This window comes from Zerene cesonia, chromosome 8 (genome assembly GCF_012273895.1).
Source record: "Zerene cesonia ecotype Mississippi chromosome 8, Zerene_cesonia_1.1, whole genome shotgun sequence".
Classification (NCBI taxonomy): Eukaryota; Metazoa; Arthropoda; class Insecta; order Lepidoptera; family Pieridae; genus Zerene; species Zerene cesonia.
The window spans coordinates 8,082,047-8,098,627 of NC_052109.1; the positions used below are offsets into that span (position 1 = coordinate 8,082,047).

Below are 16,581 nucleotides of genomic sequence, written 5' to 3' on the forward strand. Positions count from 1 at the left end.
GCGTTAGCGAGTGGGGATAGCATAGTACGCAACGTATTGTGCTATCCCCTTCTCAATATTATACATGAGTGAGTTGTCAGTCCGTCAGTTCTTTACCTCTTTAACCGATCTCAATAAAATTTGCTACAGATATATATTTTCTTTCTTTTCTTTTTTTTTCTTTCTTTTTTTGTGTGTGTGTGTGTGTGTGTGTGTGTGTGTGTGTGTGTGTGTGTGTGTGTGTGTGTGTGTGTCACCTTGCGGAAGAAGGGCGAGAAGGCCTGCAGCGCGTCGCGCGTGAGCGGCTCGCGGTGCAGCGGGCAGCGGCGGTCGAGCGCGCAGGCGGCCAGCAGCCGCCGCAGGAAGCTCTCGAGCTGCGGCCGGCGCCGCACCGCCAGCGCCTCGGAGGACCACAGCGCGCGCGGCGGGAACGGGATCGCCGCCACCTGATTCATAAAAAAAACTCACTATTACACAAAAAAAAAGGACACTTTAATGACAGAAATCAACTAAATTCTTTCACTTGCTCGTATACAGAACTTATACATACAAAAAGAAGTCATGAAATGTGTGAGTAGAAATTTTTAAAGAATACGAAAAAAAACGCGGCAAGGTAACCAACCCGCGCACCCCATTCGCTGAACCGTGGCAACTAACTATGTATACAAAACAGGCTCCCTTTCCCCCAGGCACGTGGAAACGCGCTCAATGTTCACACAGATCACGTGCCACCCAGCAGAGCTGATGCTGCGACCCACCTTCTCCCCGTAGGCCTTCCGCGCGGCGAGGTAGAGGTCGCGGAAGCGGCGGTAGCGGCGCAGCAGCTGCCACGCGCAGTGCGGCCCGAGCCGCACGCGCACCTCGTACTCGTGGTGCGTGCCCGCGCCCGCGCCGCGCGTCACCCACCCCGGCACTGATATCACCTCCGCTGCGAACACCATCATCATCATCATCATCATCATCATCACCGATGCCCCAATAATCACTAACTAGTATACTACTTTAAATCAGTCGCTATCTCTATCTGTCCCCATGTCATCAGGGTGGAATATCATCATCACCGATGCCCCAATAATCACTAACTAGTATACTACTATAAATCAGTCGCTATCTCTATCTGTCCCCATGTCATCAGGGTGGAATATCATCATCACCGATGAAATGATAATCACAACAAAACATAAACAAATTCGCTTTCTCTGACCGGTGGTCATTTACCATCGTTAAAAGCTGTGTTATGACGATTCAAAAGTGCTTCTTTGGCAAGTCTAATTGAATAAATAAATGTTCGATTTTGAATTGTTGATTGTTTTTGTTAATTGAATAAAGTGATTCAGAGGAAGCTTTATATATTGAATAATAACATCTATTACACTACTCCAAATTTAACGCATGTGAGGCCGCTGGCAAAAGCTAGTTATCATCACAATTTTCAAGCTATTAAAATTAGCTGTATATTTCGTACTAGCTGTTCGCCCCGGCTTCGCCCTTGGTACATATATAGCCTATGACACTCAATAAACACGCGGCTCTCTAATCGTGAAAGAATTTTGTGAAATCGATCCAGTAGTTCTCGCGTGAAAACGTTACAAACATCCAAAAAATACAAAGGTTTCCTTCTAGTGTAGATAGTTGTCGTTAACTCTATACTTACAAAAATCGATGGGATGATGAAGACCCTCCAATGTGTAATCCTGAAAGCGAATAATAAATTGTATAGTCTTAAAAAAATTAAAACACGGCTTAATGATAGATATTTAAATAAATTGTCCCATTTGCTCTTATTCCTTAGTTATCGGTAAACCCCCACATACCGGTATAACCAACGGCGCGGGGCGGTCACGCCCCCTGCGGTAATCGTCGCGGTCGAGATCACGGTCACGGTCATGGTCATGGTCGTGGTCGTGGTCAAGGTCGCTCGCGTCCGGCGAAGCGAGCGCTCGAAGCGGGTCCGGCCACGAGGGCTCCGAGCTCAGCTCGTCGTTCGACGTGGACACGTTGTCTGACGCTTCCACACCGTCGCTGTCCTTGAGCCTGGAGATTTTAAGGAAATACTGAGTTAATACGGGACTACGGGAGCTTAATGCGTTTTATATAACGGCTTGAAGTGTATAATTCACTGCAGTAAATAGAAACAGAAATATGTATAGATTTGCTCCAGGATATATGCGGGCAATTATTTTGATATTTTTCTCATTTGTTCTTCAAGTAACAAAGTAATTTAATAGTGATTTACAATTGTAAATTAATTAATTGTAAGAAATCAATTAATTAAATTTCAATTAAATCGCGTATTTTTACTTCTGAACATAGTACGGAGGCGTGTAATTTGTATGTGTGCGAGCGGCGGATGATTCGTCAATTGTACAAATGTGTGCGTGCGTCATTTCAGCTTATAGTTTGTAGATTCCTTAAAAATAAGCTATTAATAAAATAGACATGCCCGGATTCATGTACATAGTAGAAAAAAATATTGCCCGAATCTAGATTTTACTAGTTTTTTTCTTCTCATGTGACTATATATATACATAGACTTTGTGTATGTCATGTTTTTTCTTTCTTGCCGAGAGCCTAATATTACCACATGACCAACTTGAAAAAAAAAACTAAGAAACGTGACATCACCTATGCCGCAGCGAGTCCTGCACAAGGCCATCATCATTGTTATCAGTCTGCTCCGGCTCAGTGCTGACGTGCATGTCGCTCTCGCTGAGCGTCAGCGAGGGCGTCTCCTGTATCGGCGTCACCATGATGGTGCGCCGGCTCGGCTGGCTGTCGAAGAACGAGTACTGCAGCGCCATCTCCAGCCGCACGTACTTCTTCTGCAGCTCTTGCAGCACCTGAGGTGTGATGGCGAAGTGTCAATTGCGTTCAAGCGTTCACCGGCTCGAAGGACCAAATTCGTATAATGTACGGCAGAAACGTATGGCAAATGGAGTTTTTTACTTATTTTATTTAAACTCATATAGTGTTCGAAGGACCAGATACGTATGGTACAGAGATACATGGAGAACCAGTTTTAAATTTTTATTCAACCTGACAAAGTAGGAAATATAATATGAAATTTAAATAAGAATTATAAGATTTTCGTTAATAATTTTTCTAGTATTTTAGTAGTATTTTTTACGTTAGCACGTGTTTGCCCTTTTTTATAACAGGATCTCCAACGTGGAAACTAGTTTCTTCTAAATGATATCTCGTAAAATAACCAAGTTAACGTAACAAGAGAGGATTGCTTTTACAACTCTCCTTCCTCTTCTGTTTTAACATCTTAACTTGCTCATAACTTTAACAAAATCGCCACTTGCCAAGAATACTTTGGGAGTCTAAGTTACCATCAGCGAGCCCAGCTCCCGCTCACCTGTATCTGCCTGTTGAGGTCCTCCTTGGAGCAGTCGTTCTCCAGCGAGGAGATGACGAGCATCTTCTGCGAGGCGATCCGCGAGCAGAGCCGCTGCATCGCGCGCAGCGCCTCCGCCTCCGTCACTTGCCGCCCGCGACGCTCGCCTGTCGGTGTATCGTATAAACTATTTATTTATATCTATACTAATATATATTATAAAGCTGAAGAGTTCGTTTGAACGCGCTATCTCAGGAACTACTGGTCCGATTTGGAAAATTCTTTCAGTTTTAGATAGCCTATTTATTGAGGAAGACGGACGGCAGAAACTGGGGCGGACCGCTAGTTAATTATGTATTCTTCATTGTACAATTTGTCGGAAAGAAAATGAAAAAAAAAATGAAACTCTTAACGCACTAAGAGAAGTTATACATATGGTGGCCTTATTACTCCAAGACATCTCTGCCAGGCAACCTTTAGGCGAAAGACAAAACAAAACTACTAAAGAAATACTGCCCGACGTTGGCCGCAGCTTCGCCCGCGTGCTCATAATAAATTTTTCTGTTGCAAACTTTTATGCCCTATTTTATTCGTTTAGGGCTAAAATTACCAAAATCCATTCTTAGCGGATGCGCACATCATCATATCTGAATATCAAACTTGCACTCGACCAAACATTTTGAGGATATTGCATGTCTCAGACTATCACTGAATTACCCAACAATGTGACATGCTAACATTTGTTCTCAACCAGTCGACTTGGGCGACTGCTTAAATTATTCTTAGCTGAAGGCAGCAAAAGTAACATTTCGCTATCAAAATAAAAACTTCCAATTGAATTTGTTAAAGCAAATAATGAAGAACTAGCTGCGCCCCGCGGTTTCACCCGCGTAAGTTCGTATCCCGTACGAACATCGGGATAAAAAGTTGCCTATATGTTATTCCAGTTGTCCAGCTGTCTACGTAACGAATTTCATTGCAATCGGTTCAGCAGTTTTTGTGTGAAAGAGTAACAAACACACACACATCCTTACAAACTTGTGTTTGTAATATTATAGTAGGATAGGAAGTAGGGCAGGATAGTAGGATAGGTATTTCCTATAGATAGGATAGGATAGGATAGGATAGGATTAAGAATTAAACATTATGAATATTTTATCATACCCAATCGCCGCCTATATTTGGACCTCTGATGTCTTTCTTCTGGCGACCGTTCCATTGAGCTGGACGACTGCCCTTCTACTATTCTACTCGGCTGAAATTAGAAAACACCCGGATTAATACCAATGTAACAACACAACAATATACAATATCACTATATCTCACTCTCTTTAAGTGAGATTCGAGTTCACCAAAATATTGCTAAATATTGAGAACTATTTGAACAAATACAAAAAAGGGAAAAATTCAAAAATAAATTAAAAAGAAATAAAATCGATCATGAAACGCGATTTGATCCCCCGTTTTTCACCAAAATTTTGTTGATTATCCTACACTAGCGGTCCGTCCCGGCTTCGCCCGCGTTACATATGTAGCCTATAGCCTTCCTCAATAAATGGGCTATCTAACAGTGAAATAATTTTTCCAAATCGGACCAGTAGTTCCTGACATTAGTGCGTTCAAACAAAAAAACACACTCTTCAGCTTTATAATATCAAGTATAGATAAAAACTTCTCCCAAAAAAACCACAACGATGAATGTTCCTATCTACAGAACAAAATAAAAAAAAAATGACGAGTACAAGAAGTAAGAAGGCACCTTGTGATACTCCTCCGTGCTGGACATGTCGTCGCTGTCGTCGACGCTGGCGCTCCGGCGGGCGCGCGGCGGCGCCGAGCCCTCCGTGCTGGTCGGGCTGGTCGGGCTCGTCGGACTCGCCAGGGTTGACTCCGACGGGAGCTTCGGCGAGGAGGAGGCCGTGTGGAACGTGGGCGACGGCGGGGAGGGCGGGGAGGGCAGCGGGTCCAGGCTGAGCCGCATGCTGCCCGATATCAATTGTGTTAAATGTGACGTACTCTTTTATAACAAACTTAGTTAGCCTTTGTGACATTCGGTCGTTTTTTTTTTCTACTTGTGAGGAACATTATTTAAGCGTTACATTTATTTCTCCAAAACGAATTTAAGAGAATTTAAAGAGTTACCGAAGTGATCACTGAATGATCCTCCAGTTTAGTCATTCGACTCAGAAAAAAAAAAGTCTGATCATCGGATGTTAAGAAATATATTTAAATCACGATAATGAGCAGTAGCCCTCACCTAAGTCGTTTAGCTCGATAGTGCTCCCTCTCGTCAGCCGAGAGCGGCTCCGGGGGTTCCTCGTCCCTGGTCCTCAGCACCAACTCGGATTTGCTGCGCTTCACACCCTCTATTGGCGACAAATCGCCTTCGCCGTCTGTCCAATATGCATTCTTAGTAAATTATTTTAGAAAATGAGATACATGTTAAAGAGCCTGTTTATTAAACCATATAGCCTATATTTATAGAAACAAACAATTAAAGTTTATATCAATACGTTATTAATTTTAGTTTAGAAGATTAAACTTCATTCTAGTCTCATTTCTTGTGATGGGGCTCGACATAAGTCAGTCAATAACAATCTTCCTATTATTAAGCAGGGTTGTTTAGCTTTAGACAGGATAACATTTAGGGTTGGATAATGGGTTAGAACTATTACATGATAAATTTTTCTTCAACGCCAAGTATTCTACGGAGCAGAAAGACGATTTTACGACAGAACCCGCGTTTCTGAAGAACCCGAATACCATACATGACTATATGTGTCGACGAATGCCCCATATTGTCCCCGGCGGTATACTCACCAGGATCGGCGAGCGCTTGCGTGAGGCCGCGCTGGCGGGCGGCCAGCAGCGCCAGCTCGGCCTGCAGCCGCTCCACCTTCACGCGCTGCGCCGCCACCGAGGACACGCGCGCTTGCAGCTCTTGCTCTAGTGTCTCTAACTCCTTCCGCTGTAGCATAGGGGGATATTGGTGATGAGAGGAAAGCGAAAAAAGAATTCATTCAAAATTACAAAAAAAAACACACACACACACGTTTTTATATGGTAGAATCAACCAAATTATCTCACTGCCTCTTATACAGAGTAGAAGTAAGTAAACATTTAATTCTGGCGATCCTGACGAAAGGTAGGGAGATGACATATGTATATGTAGCTCATGAGACTATTGTATTGTCATTGATCCTTGATAAGTGTACAATGTCGAGTCTAATGGAGTACGTTACATACAAACATACAGTTTTTAAGGTGTTTCTGATACGTTAGGCAACTTTTAGCGTCAAGCTAACTGCTATAATGGATAGTACACGACACTGATAGCGGGCACACCTGTACGGGCAAAAAATATTTTAACATGAATGTATCTAAGACAGGCATTATTTTAACAATTACAAAATTCTAACAACACGTTTCAAGCCCGAATCTATCAAGTAAAAAGTGCCCCAAAATACAGACATATATATACATATACTCGAAAAACATAACTCTCCTTTTGATGCAATGGGGTAAACTTTCAAATGAAAATAGCTGTCTTACATTAAACGAAATAGAATAGAAATCAAAGAAATAATTACATATAACCGGGGACAGACCTAAAATGTCAAACAAGAAAATTATTTTTGAATCTAATTCCGGAATCCCTACTACTATTATAAATGCAAAAGTAACTCTGTCAGTCTGTCTGTCTATTTGATCGAAACAAATTGATAATTCAATTTGTCTGCGCTTGTAGACCACATCACCACTGCTCGAATCGGTTAAGAAAAACATCGTGAAAAACCGGCATGCCTGAGAATCAAAAGTTAGACGACATATGACATCTGCCAACCCGCACTTGGCCTACGTGATGGATTATGGCCTGAACCCACATAGGAGGCCTGTGTACCAGCAATGGGAACATATATGGGCTGATGATGATACAAAGACATAAATGATATTTATCGAATCTACTATTACTTATCACAAATAGAAGATTCAGACTGAAAATAAATACATAACAAAAGTTACGCCTGAATTAAGAATTTTCCAATCAAAATGCCCCTCAGATACTCCTGAAATGTTCCTGGTGACACTAAAACAGAGACAAATCCGCGTGCTACAGCTAGTATACAATCCACTCACGTGTCGATTGACGGTGTCGGTGATGTTGCGCGCCGTCTTCGGCTCGCACTGCTGCAGCAGGTGCATCAGACACTCGGTGGACGTCTCGGAGGATGGGCTCTCGGGGCTCGGCGAGAGGTTCTGGAAAATACATTTTATTATAAATAAAAATAAATAAATTCTTTATTAAATAGCAACAAGGATATCGATTTACACATAAGAAAATTAATGTTTGCGTTGTTTCTTTCAACGAAGCAAGTAATTTATAAAGTAAATTCTAATCACCTTATTAACTGACTACTAACTTTTGATTTCTATGTCATTTCTTCACAGATAGAAATTTTGATACAATCTTTTTTAAATATAACTCGTATAGAAAAAACAATTTAAAATAACTATATCGAAATGGCTGTTAAACGATTCGAACGAAATGAAATTAAGTCCAGTTAAAAGTGTATTAGAAAACCATTCTAATTATATAGATATGAGTATACAACAAAACGATTTAAAAGCATTACGTGTTGATAAGAATTGATCTTTTTATTAAATCACAATTTCTTTCAGAAACATATCTGTATTTTATGCTTAATGACCCAAAAAACTCATTCAGCGAAAAATTTAGCTTACAACGCATCGTGGTCACAGGTGGTCGTGCTAAATAAACTCTATAACCACCACCAGAATAGACTTTGTATGAATTCATAATTCCTTCAAGTGATCCGCCTGTCCGCCTTGTTATAGTAAACAAATTGAACTAATTAAAGTTCCGAAAACATAATGACTTTTCTTCATAGCCACAACACGTCCTGGTCGTAAATCATGTCGGCCACGACACAAATTTCCCCATGTGGTATTTTCCTATGATTAGCGTTTTAACTTCAACGTGGTGTACAAAGTTACTAGTTAATAGTGTTTTTACCATATAGATATAGCATACAATCTCCTTTTTTTTATTAGAGCCATAGCTCGAATTTCGCGATATGGAACTTCTACTGGGTTTCGAGCTATTTTTACGCTTAGTGAGCATTTCGGTGTTTGAATGTAGCACATGCAAGTAAATAATACTTAAGAACATAATGCACTTTTATACAAACGGGCAAAAGCATGTAAAATCAAACATTTAGTTTGACCTGACTTCTAGAAAAGTCAACTCTATTTTCGAAATTTGAAAGCACTGCACTACAGTAAAACCACAAACCTCGTCAAGCCGGCAGCCCTGTGCCAGCAGAACGCTGATGCTGTTCGCCACATACTCGTCCAATTCCCTCCTTTTCCCCCCCACTTGGCCCTCCAGCTCCACGATCATACTCTCCTCTTTCTCAATCTACGGGACATGGGGGTAGCAAAAGAAAAAACATATAGTACTGGACTTTCTGAATTTTCAAAATACCCTCCGTTTGAGAAATAAAACCAAAATTCAAATTTATAAGATAACAGATTTGTTCTTTGGAATTTGAGAAAACTTTAACAGGGCTAACTGAATTAGTGATTATTAAAATTTAATTAAACAATTAAAATTAAATCTGCCAACTTCAAAATAAATTTCAAAAGACTACGTAACAAATTCAGAAATCCAGTTAAAATAATACAAAATAAAATAGCTCACGCGTATTGCCCAAGCGTCAAGCGCTAGCTTCTATGTGATACGATCAAATAATAAACGATTGTGAGAAAAATTAATACAAAACAACACATCATTGTATGCGTGATACAAGTTGTTGCGATGTGCGGTACTAATGTAACTCGATCGCAAAGTTATATACGAATATTCAAGTAATTTTATTTTATTTGAATTTATTTCAATCCCACTGTCATTTAAAAACAATCCTACTAATATTATAAATGCGAAAGTTTGTAAGGATGTGTGTGTGTGTGTTTGTTGATCTTTCATGCAAAAACTACTGAACCGGTTGCAATGAAATTTGGTACGTAGACAGCTGGACAACTAGAAAAACACATACGAAACTTTTCATCCCGATATTCCTAAGGCATACATACTTACGCGGGTGAAACGGGGCGCAGCCAGTAATTAATATAACAAGTCGATTAAGCAAACTGAGATATTCATCGTTCGAGAGACCTTAGTACAGCTGCATAATATATAGGACAACGACACGTATGATTACAGCAGTAATGGCATTAGTCGAGATAAAAATGAAAGGAATAAAAAATATCTTGCGGAAATACACGCAATGTGATTAATTTATTGCACATACTTGCATTAAAAATGTTTTATAATACTTCATTACGACGATATATAGTTTTATATAGATAGTTTTATATTCGCCCGCGCGGTCCTAATTAATTCTCATGGTACAAAATTTCATCCCCCATTTTATACCCTTAGGGGTAGAATTTATTAGATTCTTATCTCTTCTCTTTTAACTGATGCCTACGTCATAATATCTACACGCATGCCCGTCGATACCAAAATAACATTCCAAATTACAGCCCGATCCGGACAAATCTATAAACGCACAGCCCGAATCAATGGACATTTATATGTATCTTTGAGTTTTATCTTATATAAAAATCCAGTGTCATGATGTATGTTCCTAATAAACTCTTCACCAACTCAACTGATTTTGTTGAAATTTGGCATTTTATGTGTAATTTGGTCCAACTTAAGATATAGGATAGTTTTTATTTCGATTAATTATCCCAATAATTTATAATCTTAATATTTTTTATTATTACTCAGCCACAGCAACGCGTGGCCGGGTGTGCTAGTTTATATATAGTTACGGAAATAATTATTTTCCATAAACAGGTTTACGGCGCTATGTCCGAAGGTACTACATTAGATTTTAAAATACTGGCATAGGGAAATAACAACAATTTCGTATCGATTCAGCGAGTGATGAAACAACTAGAAAAATACAGTCGAAATGAAAAACTGTCCTTCGTTTTTTGGTAATGCCGGTTAAATATAGTGGGTTTTTATAAAAAGAAATAAGCTGAGATGTCCAAAGTGTGATTCAAGGCGGAATCTAGCAATAAAAAGTCGAGGCCTTGTAGAACATGTACACGCTGAGCGTCAACCAAAGAAACAAAGAAAACCGATCAGGGAAACAGGAGTATAATTCCCAAAGGAGACATCAAACTTTTTTACTTTTATTTTTCTTATACAAACACAAATTATGATGCATATTTCTATATTAATTATTATTCAGATTTAATTTTAAGGATTTATGTACGTCATGTCTGCCAACCCGCACTTGGCCAGCGTAGTAGATTATGGCCTAAACCCTCACAGGAGGCCTGTGTTCCAGCAGTGGGAACGTATATGGGCTGATGATGATGATTATGATGATGTACGTCATAGATATTGCGTCTACCTATTATGGTATGAAACATTTTTGCTACAAAGCTGTATATAAGAAAAAATGCATTTAAAAACTATTTGGCCATAGATAAAACTGTGCATATATTTTTCACTCGTATACTCACCACTTGCAAATTTTAGCTGTTCTTCACCTGCGCATGCGACGAAATGACGACTTGGTGTTTTGTGCGTGAGAGAGATGGTGTAAGGGTTGTTTAGTACCTAATGTGTTATCGTTAAGTGTCGGCCACGGTTCGTTTTATCTGCGCAGCGCAGACGGTGTGGTGTGAGGCTTGTCGCTCACCTGTGCTGCATGTTGTTGTGCTGGCACAGTCACAATGACAGGTGTGTGTATCGTGTAGGCTAAGAGAGGGCGATCGTAGCGGGCAGTGGCATAAGGGTTGTCGCTCACCTACGCTACGTTACATCAAATGACGGCTGTGCGTGCTGTGTAGGGGAAGAGAGAGTGGCGATAATGGGTAGACAGACGGATAAGGGTTGTCGCTCAACTAGTCGGCGTGACTCATAATAGAAACAGCGTGGACAGTACTCTTGCGGGTTGTCGCCCACCTGGTTGGTGTGGCCCATCACAGAAGGGTAACAATGTGGGCAGTACTCTCGCGGGCGGGTTGTCCGGCGCACCGGCGCGGGCGCGGGCGGGGGCGGGGCGGGTGCGCTCACCTGGTGCGCGGCGGCGCGCGCGGCGGCGGCGTGTGCGCGCGCGCGCGCGCTGAGGTCGCGCTGGCGCGTGCGCAGCGCGCGGCGCCGCAGCGTCCAGCCGCGCTCGAGCGCGCGCCAGTCGCCCGACAGGCGCCGGCACGCCGCCGCGTACTCGCGCTCCATCGCCGAGCGCTCCTGGAACAGGTTTACGATCCATACAGGACGCCGTACCGGCCGCCCGCGCCCCTCACTTAGAGCCTTATTTCCCTATTTGATATCATATTACCGCGTAGTACAACTAAATTAGGCGTCGTAGCGCAGTATTAGGTTAGCTCTGATCCGCGCTAAGTGCGCGTTCTATCTAACAAAGCCTTTACACACGTCTGGGATGTTCTATTTTTACACTTATTTCACCCAATAATAAGGCACCCTCTCTCAGCACACACCTCGTCCAACTGCTTCTGCTGCTTGAGCAGCTCCTCGCGCTCGGCGTGCCAGCGGCGCTGCCGCTCCTGCTGCTGCAGCACGAACTGCTGCCTCTCCCGCTCCAGCTCGGCCCTCTGCAGCGATATGCGCTCGCACCGTATCTCGCTCTCTAGGTCCCTGACATACAACTTGAGATTAAATATTTCAAAAATTTAACAATACTTTTGTCTTGATATAATATCAAGTACATATAATGAGAAATTTTGAAAGAATAAAAAAAAAATGATCACGAGGCAGAATTCGAACCTGCGTTTCTTGCCTAACCGTAGCAACGCCTAGCCTCTAGGCCACCTGTGATCCTGCCACAGTAATCGAATTTCTTCTACTCTTTCGGTTTTATGTGCCTAAGGGGCACCCCACGCCATCTATTCAGATGATTTAGAACCATGACAACGAATCCGAAACATTATTCCAATGATTTGATTGCTACAAGCATTTCAATGCTATAAAACTAAAAATTAAATGCACATATAATATTTAGAAAACCTTATCAAAAAATATTTTGATCAATATTTTATATACATATTACAAAAAATATGAGTAAATCACAAACGAACCGAATTCTTGAAAGCCATCAAAAATATAACACCAATAGTAAATGGCATTAGTGTGCCACAAGGTTCTATCATTGGACCCTTGCTATTTCTAACATACATAACTAGCCTATTTTTTAATTTCGTTGTATAACTAAAAACACTATCAGTATACTTACGAATAGGTGTTATTCAGATTTTCCGTGCTAGCAGCGAGGTCGGTGGTGGACCACGAGAGTAGGGAGAGGCGCGAGAGGTTCATCATGGAGGCGCTGCCCTCCTGCCGTAGCTTGGCCGCTTCCGCCGGGTCGTTGTAGCGGAACATGTTTGTGCGGCCCAAAAGTAAGATGCAACCTATGAAAATTAAAAACCAATAAAGAAAAGAAAAATAGCATACATCAGAATAATTTCATCAAGAAAGAACAGCATAAAACAAAAAAAAAAAAAATCAATGCTAATTACAAAAAAAAAACACACACACATTTAACCGACAGTTTTCTTTACTATATTTATGAACTTGCAGAAGGAACAAACTAAAGATGCTGTAAACGTCAGTAAAATCGAGCTATTAAAGCCACAAATTTCTCGATGGGTGTTAGTTTAGCAAAGACTTCTTGTTAGTGGGCTTGTTTAATGCATTTTTTTTTTATCATTTTCTTTTGTAATTCCCAACTCACCCTGGCTCAGTTTAGCCGGTTTATCCAGGAGCACGGTGTTCAGCCAGCACTGCGCGCCGCTGGCCGGCTCGATGGTGGCGACGCCGTCGTGCAGCGTCACCTTGCAGTGCAGCGGCAACACTCCCGCGCCGCTGAGCACTATGTCCGGCGTCGGGCTGTAGTCCTCGCTGCCTATAACCGTTTCACCTTCCTGTAAGAAAACGCCTTATATTACTACTTATTTGCTATTTGTTAACTAGCTGTCCGGTCTCGGTTTCACCGGTGGTACATTTATCGCCTCTGTCACTCAGTGCAAAATGCAGCTTTCAAATAGTTGAAGAATTTTCGAAATCGGTGCAGTTTTATGTGATAGCGTTATAACGATACATACAAAATTACAAATGTTTCACCTTCATATTATCCAGTCTGTCGTATTGTCCCCACTTAAAAAAAGGGCTGTCGTATACACATAAGAATATGATATACACACAAAACCCTGTATCTTCACACACCCACCTTCAAGTGGTACAAGGTGACACCGGTGGAGAGGAGGTTATCATCGATCCCCACGAGGTGCGGCATGTCCGAGTCGAGCACGACGCCGAGGCCGCTCTTGCGCAGGCCGAGCGCCTTCTGCTCGTGCAGGATCTGCTGCGTCTCGCGCCACTTCTCCGTCCACTTCTCGGTGAGCACCTTCTCCTGCGCCTCCTTGCGCTGGAGCGTCGCGAGCACGCCGGCTTCCGTCTCCACCGGCACCTAGAGTCATAAATTAGTGTCGAAAAATCCAGAAGATGGAGCAATTGCACCCCGTCATGGGGGTAAATAGGTCTGATTTGGCGGATTTTCGGTCTATCATCATGACTACTACTAGAATTTTGCGATACTATATAGCAAATGACAAATTTTCAGTTACCCGAAATTGGCAGAATAAAAGCTTTTATGCAACATGATAGAAAACGCTTAATGCTCCCAACTAAACTGCAAACTAAAACCGCAATAATTTATCGTGGATATCTTTAAAGTATGTATGTTTATGTAGCATTACGCAGAAGAGGTGACCACACGGTTGCATTTTTGTGACATTTGCTACCACGCCATTATTAACCGAACCCCCCCCCCCATCTCATCTCGATTCCCCCATCCCCACTCACCGAGTTGTGCGATATCTGCGCGCGCAGCTTGTCGATCTCCTCGCGCAGCTCCCGTATGAGCTTGACGTTAGGGTCCTCGTTGATGGTCGGCTTGTTGATGATGTTCTTGGCCCTGTTCGCGTAGCGCAGCGTCGACAGCGTCTCGCCGTAGTTGCAGTCCGCCGGTGAGATCTGCCGGTGGGAACAAAAATCGGACGAATTTTAGGTACAGAACGACGCATCTATACGAGATGGATTATTTATATTTATTTTAAAGTACGCATACTGCCAGTAAAGTTAAACATCAGAGAAGAAGACATTAAGCGTAATGGAAATTAGAAACCTCAAAAATATTGCCTGGCAGAGATGGCTTTGAACCATTATCGGGTGGCCTTGTTTTAATATTTTGTACTAAGTAGTGATGATTGGTATGAAGTAATTGGGTCATAAGTAAAAACGCAAGGAAATTTTACAAGTGTGGAGGTGGAACACGCTTCGGAACGGATTGGTCCAGCTCGCACGGGGGAAGACTTTATGTCTGTAATGTTAAACCTTAAACTCTAATATATACTAACCGCAGCGATCATTATCGTCTTAGAGTTCCCACCGAGCGAATCCTTCAGCAGCCAAGTGAGGACGGAATCACGGTACGGGATGAACACTTTCTTATTGCTTTTCGGTGTGCGATCTGAAAGGAAAATATATTAAATTATACGGAAAATTAATGTATTTTATACAATATCTCAATAAACTTTCAAAAAGCACAGAGACGCAAATTGCGTGCATCTAAACTAAAATTATGAAGAGGAAACATTTGTGTTTTTGTATATACGTTTGTAATGTATTCACACGAAGAAGCGATTTCAGAGCTTATTTATCTATGTATCTGCCTATTTTAAGTGTTGTCGTGCGTGTGCGTTGTGTGTGTGCGCGCGCATTCGTGTACCTGCGTGTGCGTGTGCGTGTTCGTGTGTGCACGAGTGCGTGTACATGTGCGTGTGCGTGCGTGTGTGTGCGCACGTACTGTCGGGCTGGCTGGACTCGGCGAGTGCGGAGATGACGGAGCCGAGCGTGACGAGCGACTTGTTGATGTGCGCGCCCTCCACCAGCCGCTGGCCCGTCGCGCCCGTCGCGTCCGCGCGCTCGCTGTGGGGAGATAGACACATGGAGGTCTATTATTCTAGGGTACCGTGCCCAAAGGGTAAGACGGGACTTTATTACTAAACTTCGCAGTCCGTCTGCCTCTTTGTCTATCTGAACGTCTGTTATCTCATGAACCATAGTTTTAATGTAGATATTTTCAGAAATGATGTATTTCCGTTGCCGCTTTGTATCATTTTTTTATAATGAATTATAAGCAGCGGTTATGCGGTCGTAGATTGGATAGGTTATTAACTCAATTTTGTAGCGTTAGCTTATTCATGCGGAAAACTGAGTGTCGCAATCCGACTCACACTTGACTATTTTTATTCATTCTTCAATGATAGTAAAGATACATATAACAAGCTCGTAACCGGACTGATAGCCTGTAATAAAACTGTCAACATAATATGCAAAACAACAATAAACCACCACTGGCCAAGTGTGAACCGGTACATGTTACATAGTACATGTTATATATATACACTAGCTGTGACCCGCGGTTGAAACCGCGTAAGTCCGTATCCCGTAGGAATATCGGTATAAAAAGTGCCTATCTACGAAGCAAATTTCATTGCAATCGGTTCAATAGTTTTTGCGTGAAAGAGTAACAGACGCACACATACATATGCATCCATCCTCACAAACTTTCGCATTTTTTCATTTATAGTATTATTATTTGCCAATGGATGTCAGGAAGAGTCATTATAAATTGGGACTACTCAAACGCTTTGTTAAAAAAAGTAAGTTTAAGTCGATAAAAACACGAATAAAACACGAATATGACATTTTCTAAAAAAATATTCCTAGCTAGATCGATTTATTGCCCCCGAAACCCCCTATATACTAAATTTCATGAAAAGCGTTTGAGCAGATTCCGAGATTCTATATATATATATAAATTGCTCGTTTAAAGATATTGTATTTAAACAAGCAATTCTTATATATATATCTAAATGATAAATAAATAAATACGCCGATCGAAGCTATTTGTCACGTACAAACCACATTGCTTCCCCGCCGCTTTAGCTTTACAAAGTCAGTAGTATTTAAACGGTAGCCTAAATCAAACGCTTGTAGGAATTAAAGTTTTATTAATATTTCGCTATCATTTAGTGCTACTCAACAGCCAGCCAGCCAGCAACAAAGAGCTGGCAAGTTCACCCCGTTTACCTGCCGGCCAGGTCGACGAGGTGCACCTTGGAGACGGTCTCGC

The 16,581-nt window shown here is 41.8% G+C and overlaps 1 protein-coding gene across 1 annotated transcript in view; it reads right to left on the reverse strand.

Annotated features, from left to right (window-relative positions):
* Nucleotides 1-16,581, reverse strand: part of LOC119828795 (kinesin-like protein Klp98A) — a 28,543-nt gene that overhangs the window by 471 nt on the left and 11,491 nt on the right. The window contains 21 exon segments of the mRNA XM_038351053.1: nucleotides 237-425; nucleotides 738-907; nucleotides 1,634-1,673; nucleotides 1,794-2,013; nucleotides 2,605-2,819; nucleotides 3,341-3,486; nucleotides 4,484-4,574; nucleotides 5,079-5,301; nucleotides 5,577-5,712; nucleotides 6,140-6,287; nucleotides 7,457-7,576; nucleotides 8,634-8,759; nucleotides 11,442-11,615; nucleotides 11,867-12,023; nucleotides 12,619-12,793; nucleotides 13,117-13,306; nucleotides 13,612-13,851; nucleotides 14,247-14,417; nucleotides 14,801-14,913; nucleotides 15,250-15,371; nucleotides 16,539-16,576. Coding sequence (XP_038206981.1) covers nucleotides 237-425; nucleotides 738-907; nucleotides 1,634-1,673; nucleotides 1,794-2,013; nucleotides 2,605-2,819; nucleotides 3,341-3,486; nucleotides 4,484-4,574; nucleotides 5,079-5,301; nucleotides 5,577-5,712; nucleotides 6,140-6,287; nucleotides 7,457-7,576; nucleotides 8,634-8,759; nucleotides 11,442-11,615; nucleotides 11,867-12,023; nucleotides 12,619-12,793; nucleotides 13,117-13,306; nucleotides 13,612-13,851; nucleotides 14,247-14,417; nucleotides 14,801-14,913; nucleotides 15,250-15,371; nucleotides 16,539-16,576 — 3,204 coding nt within the window.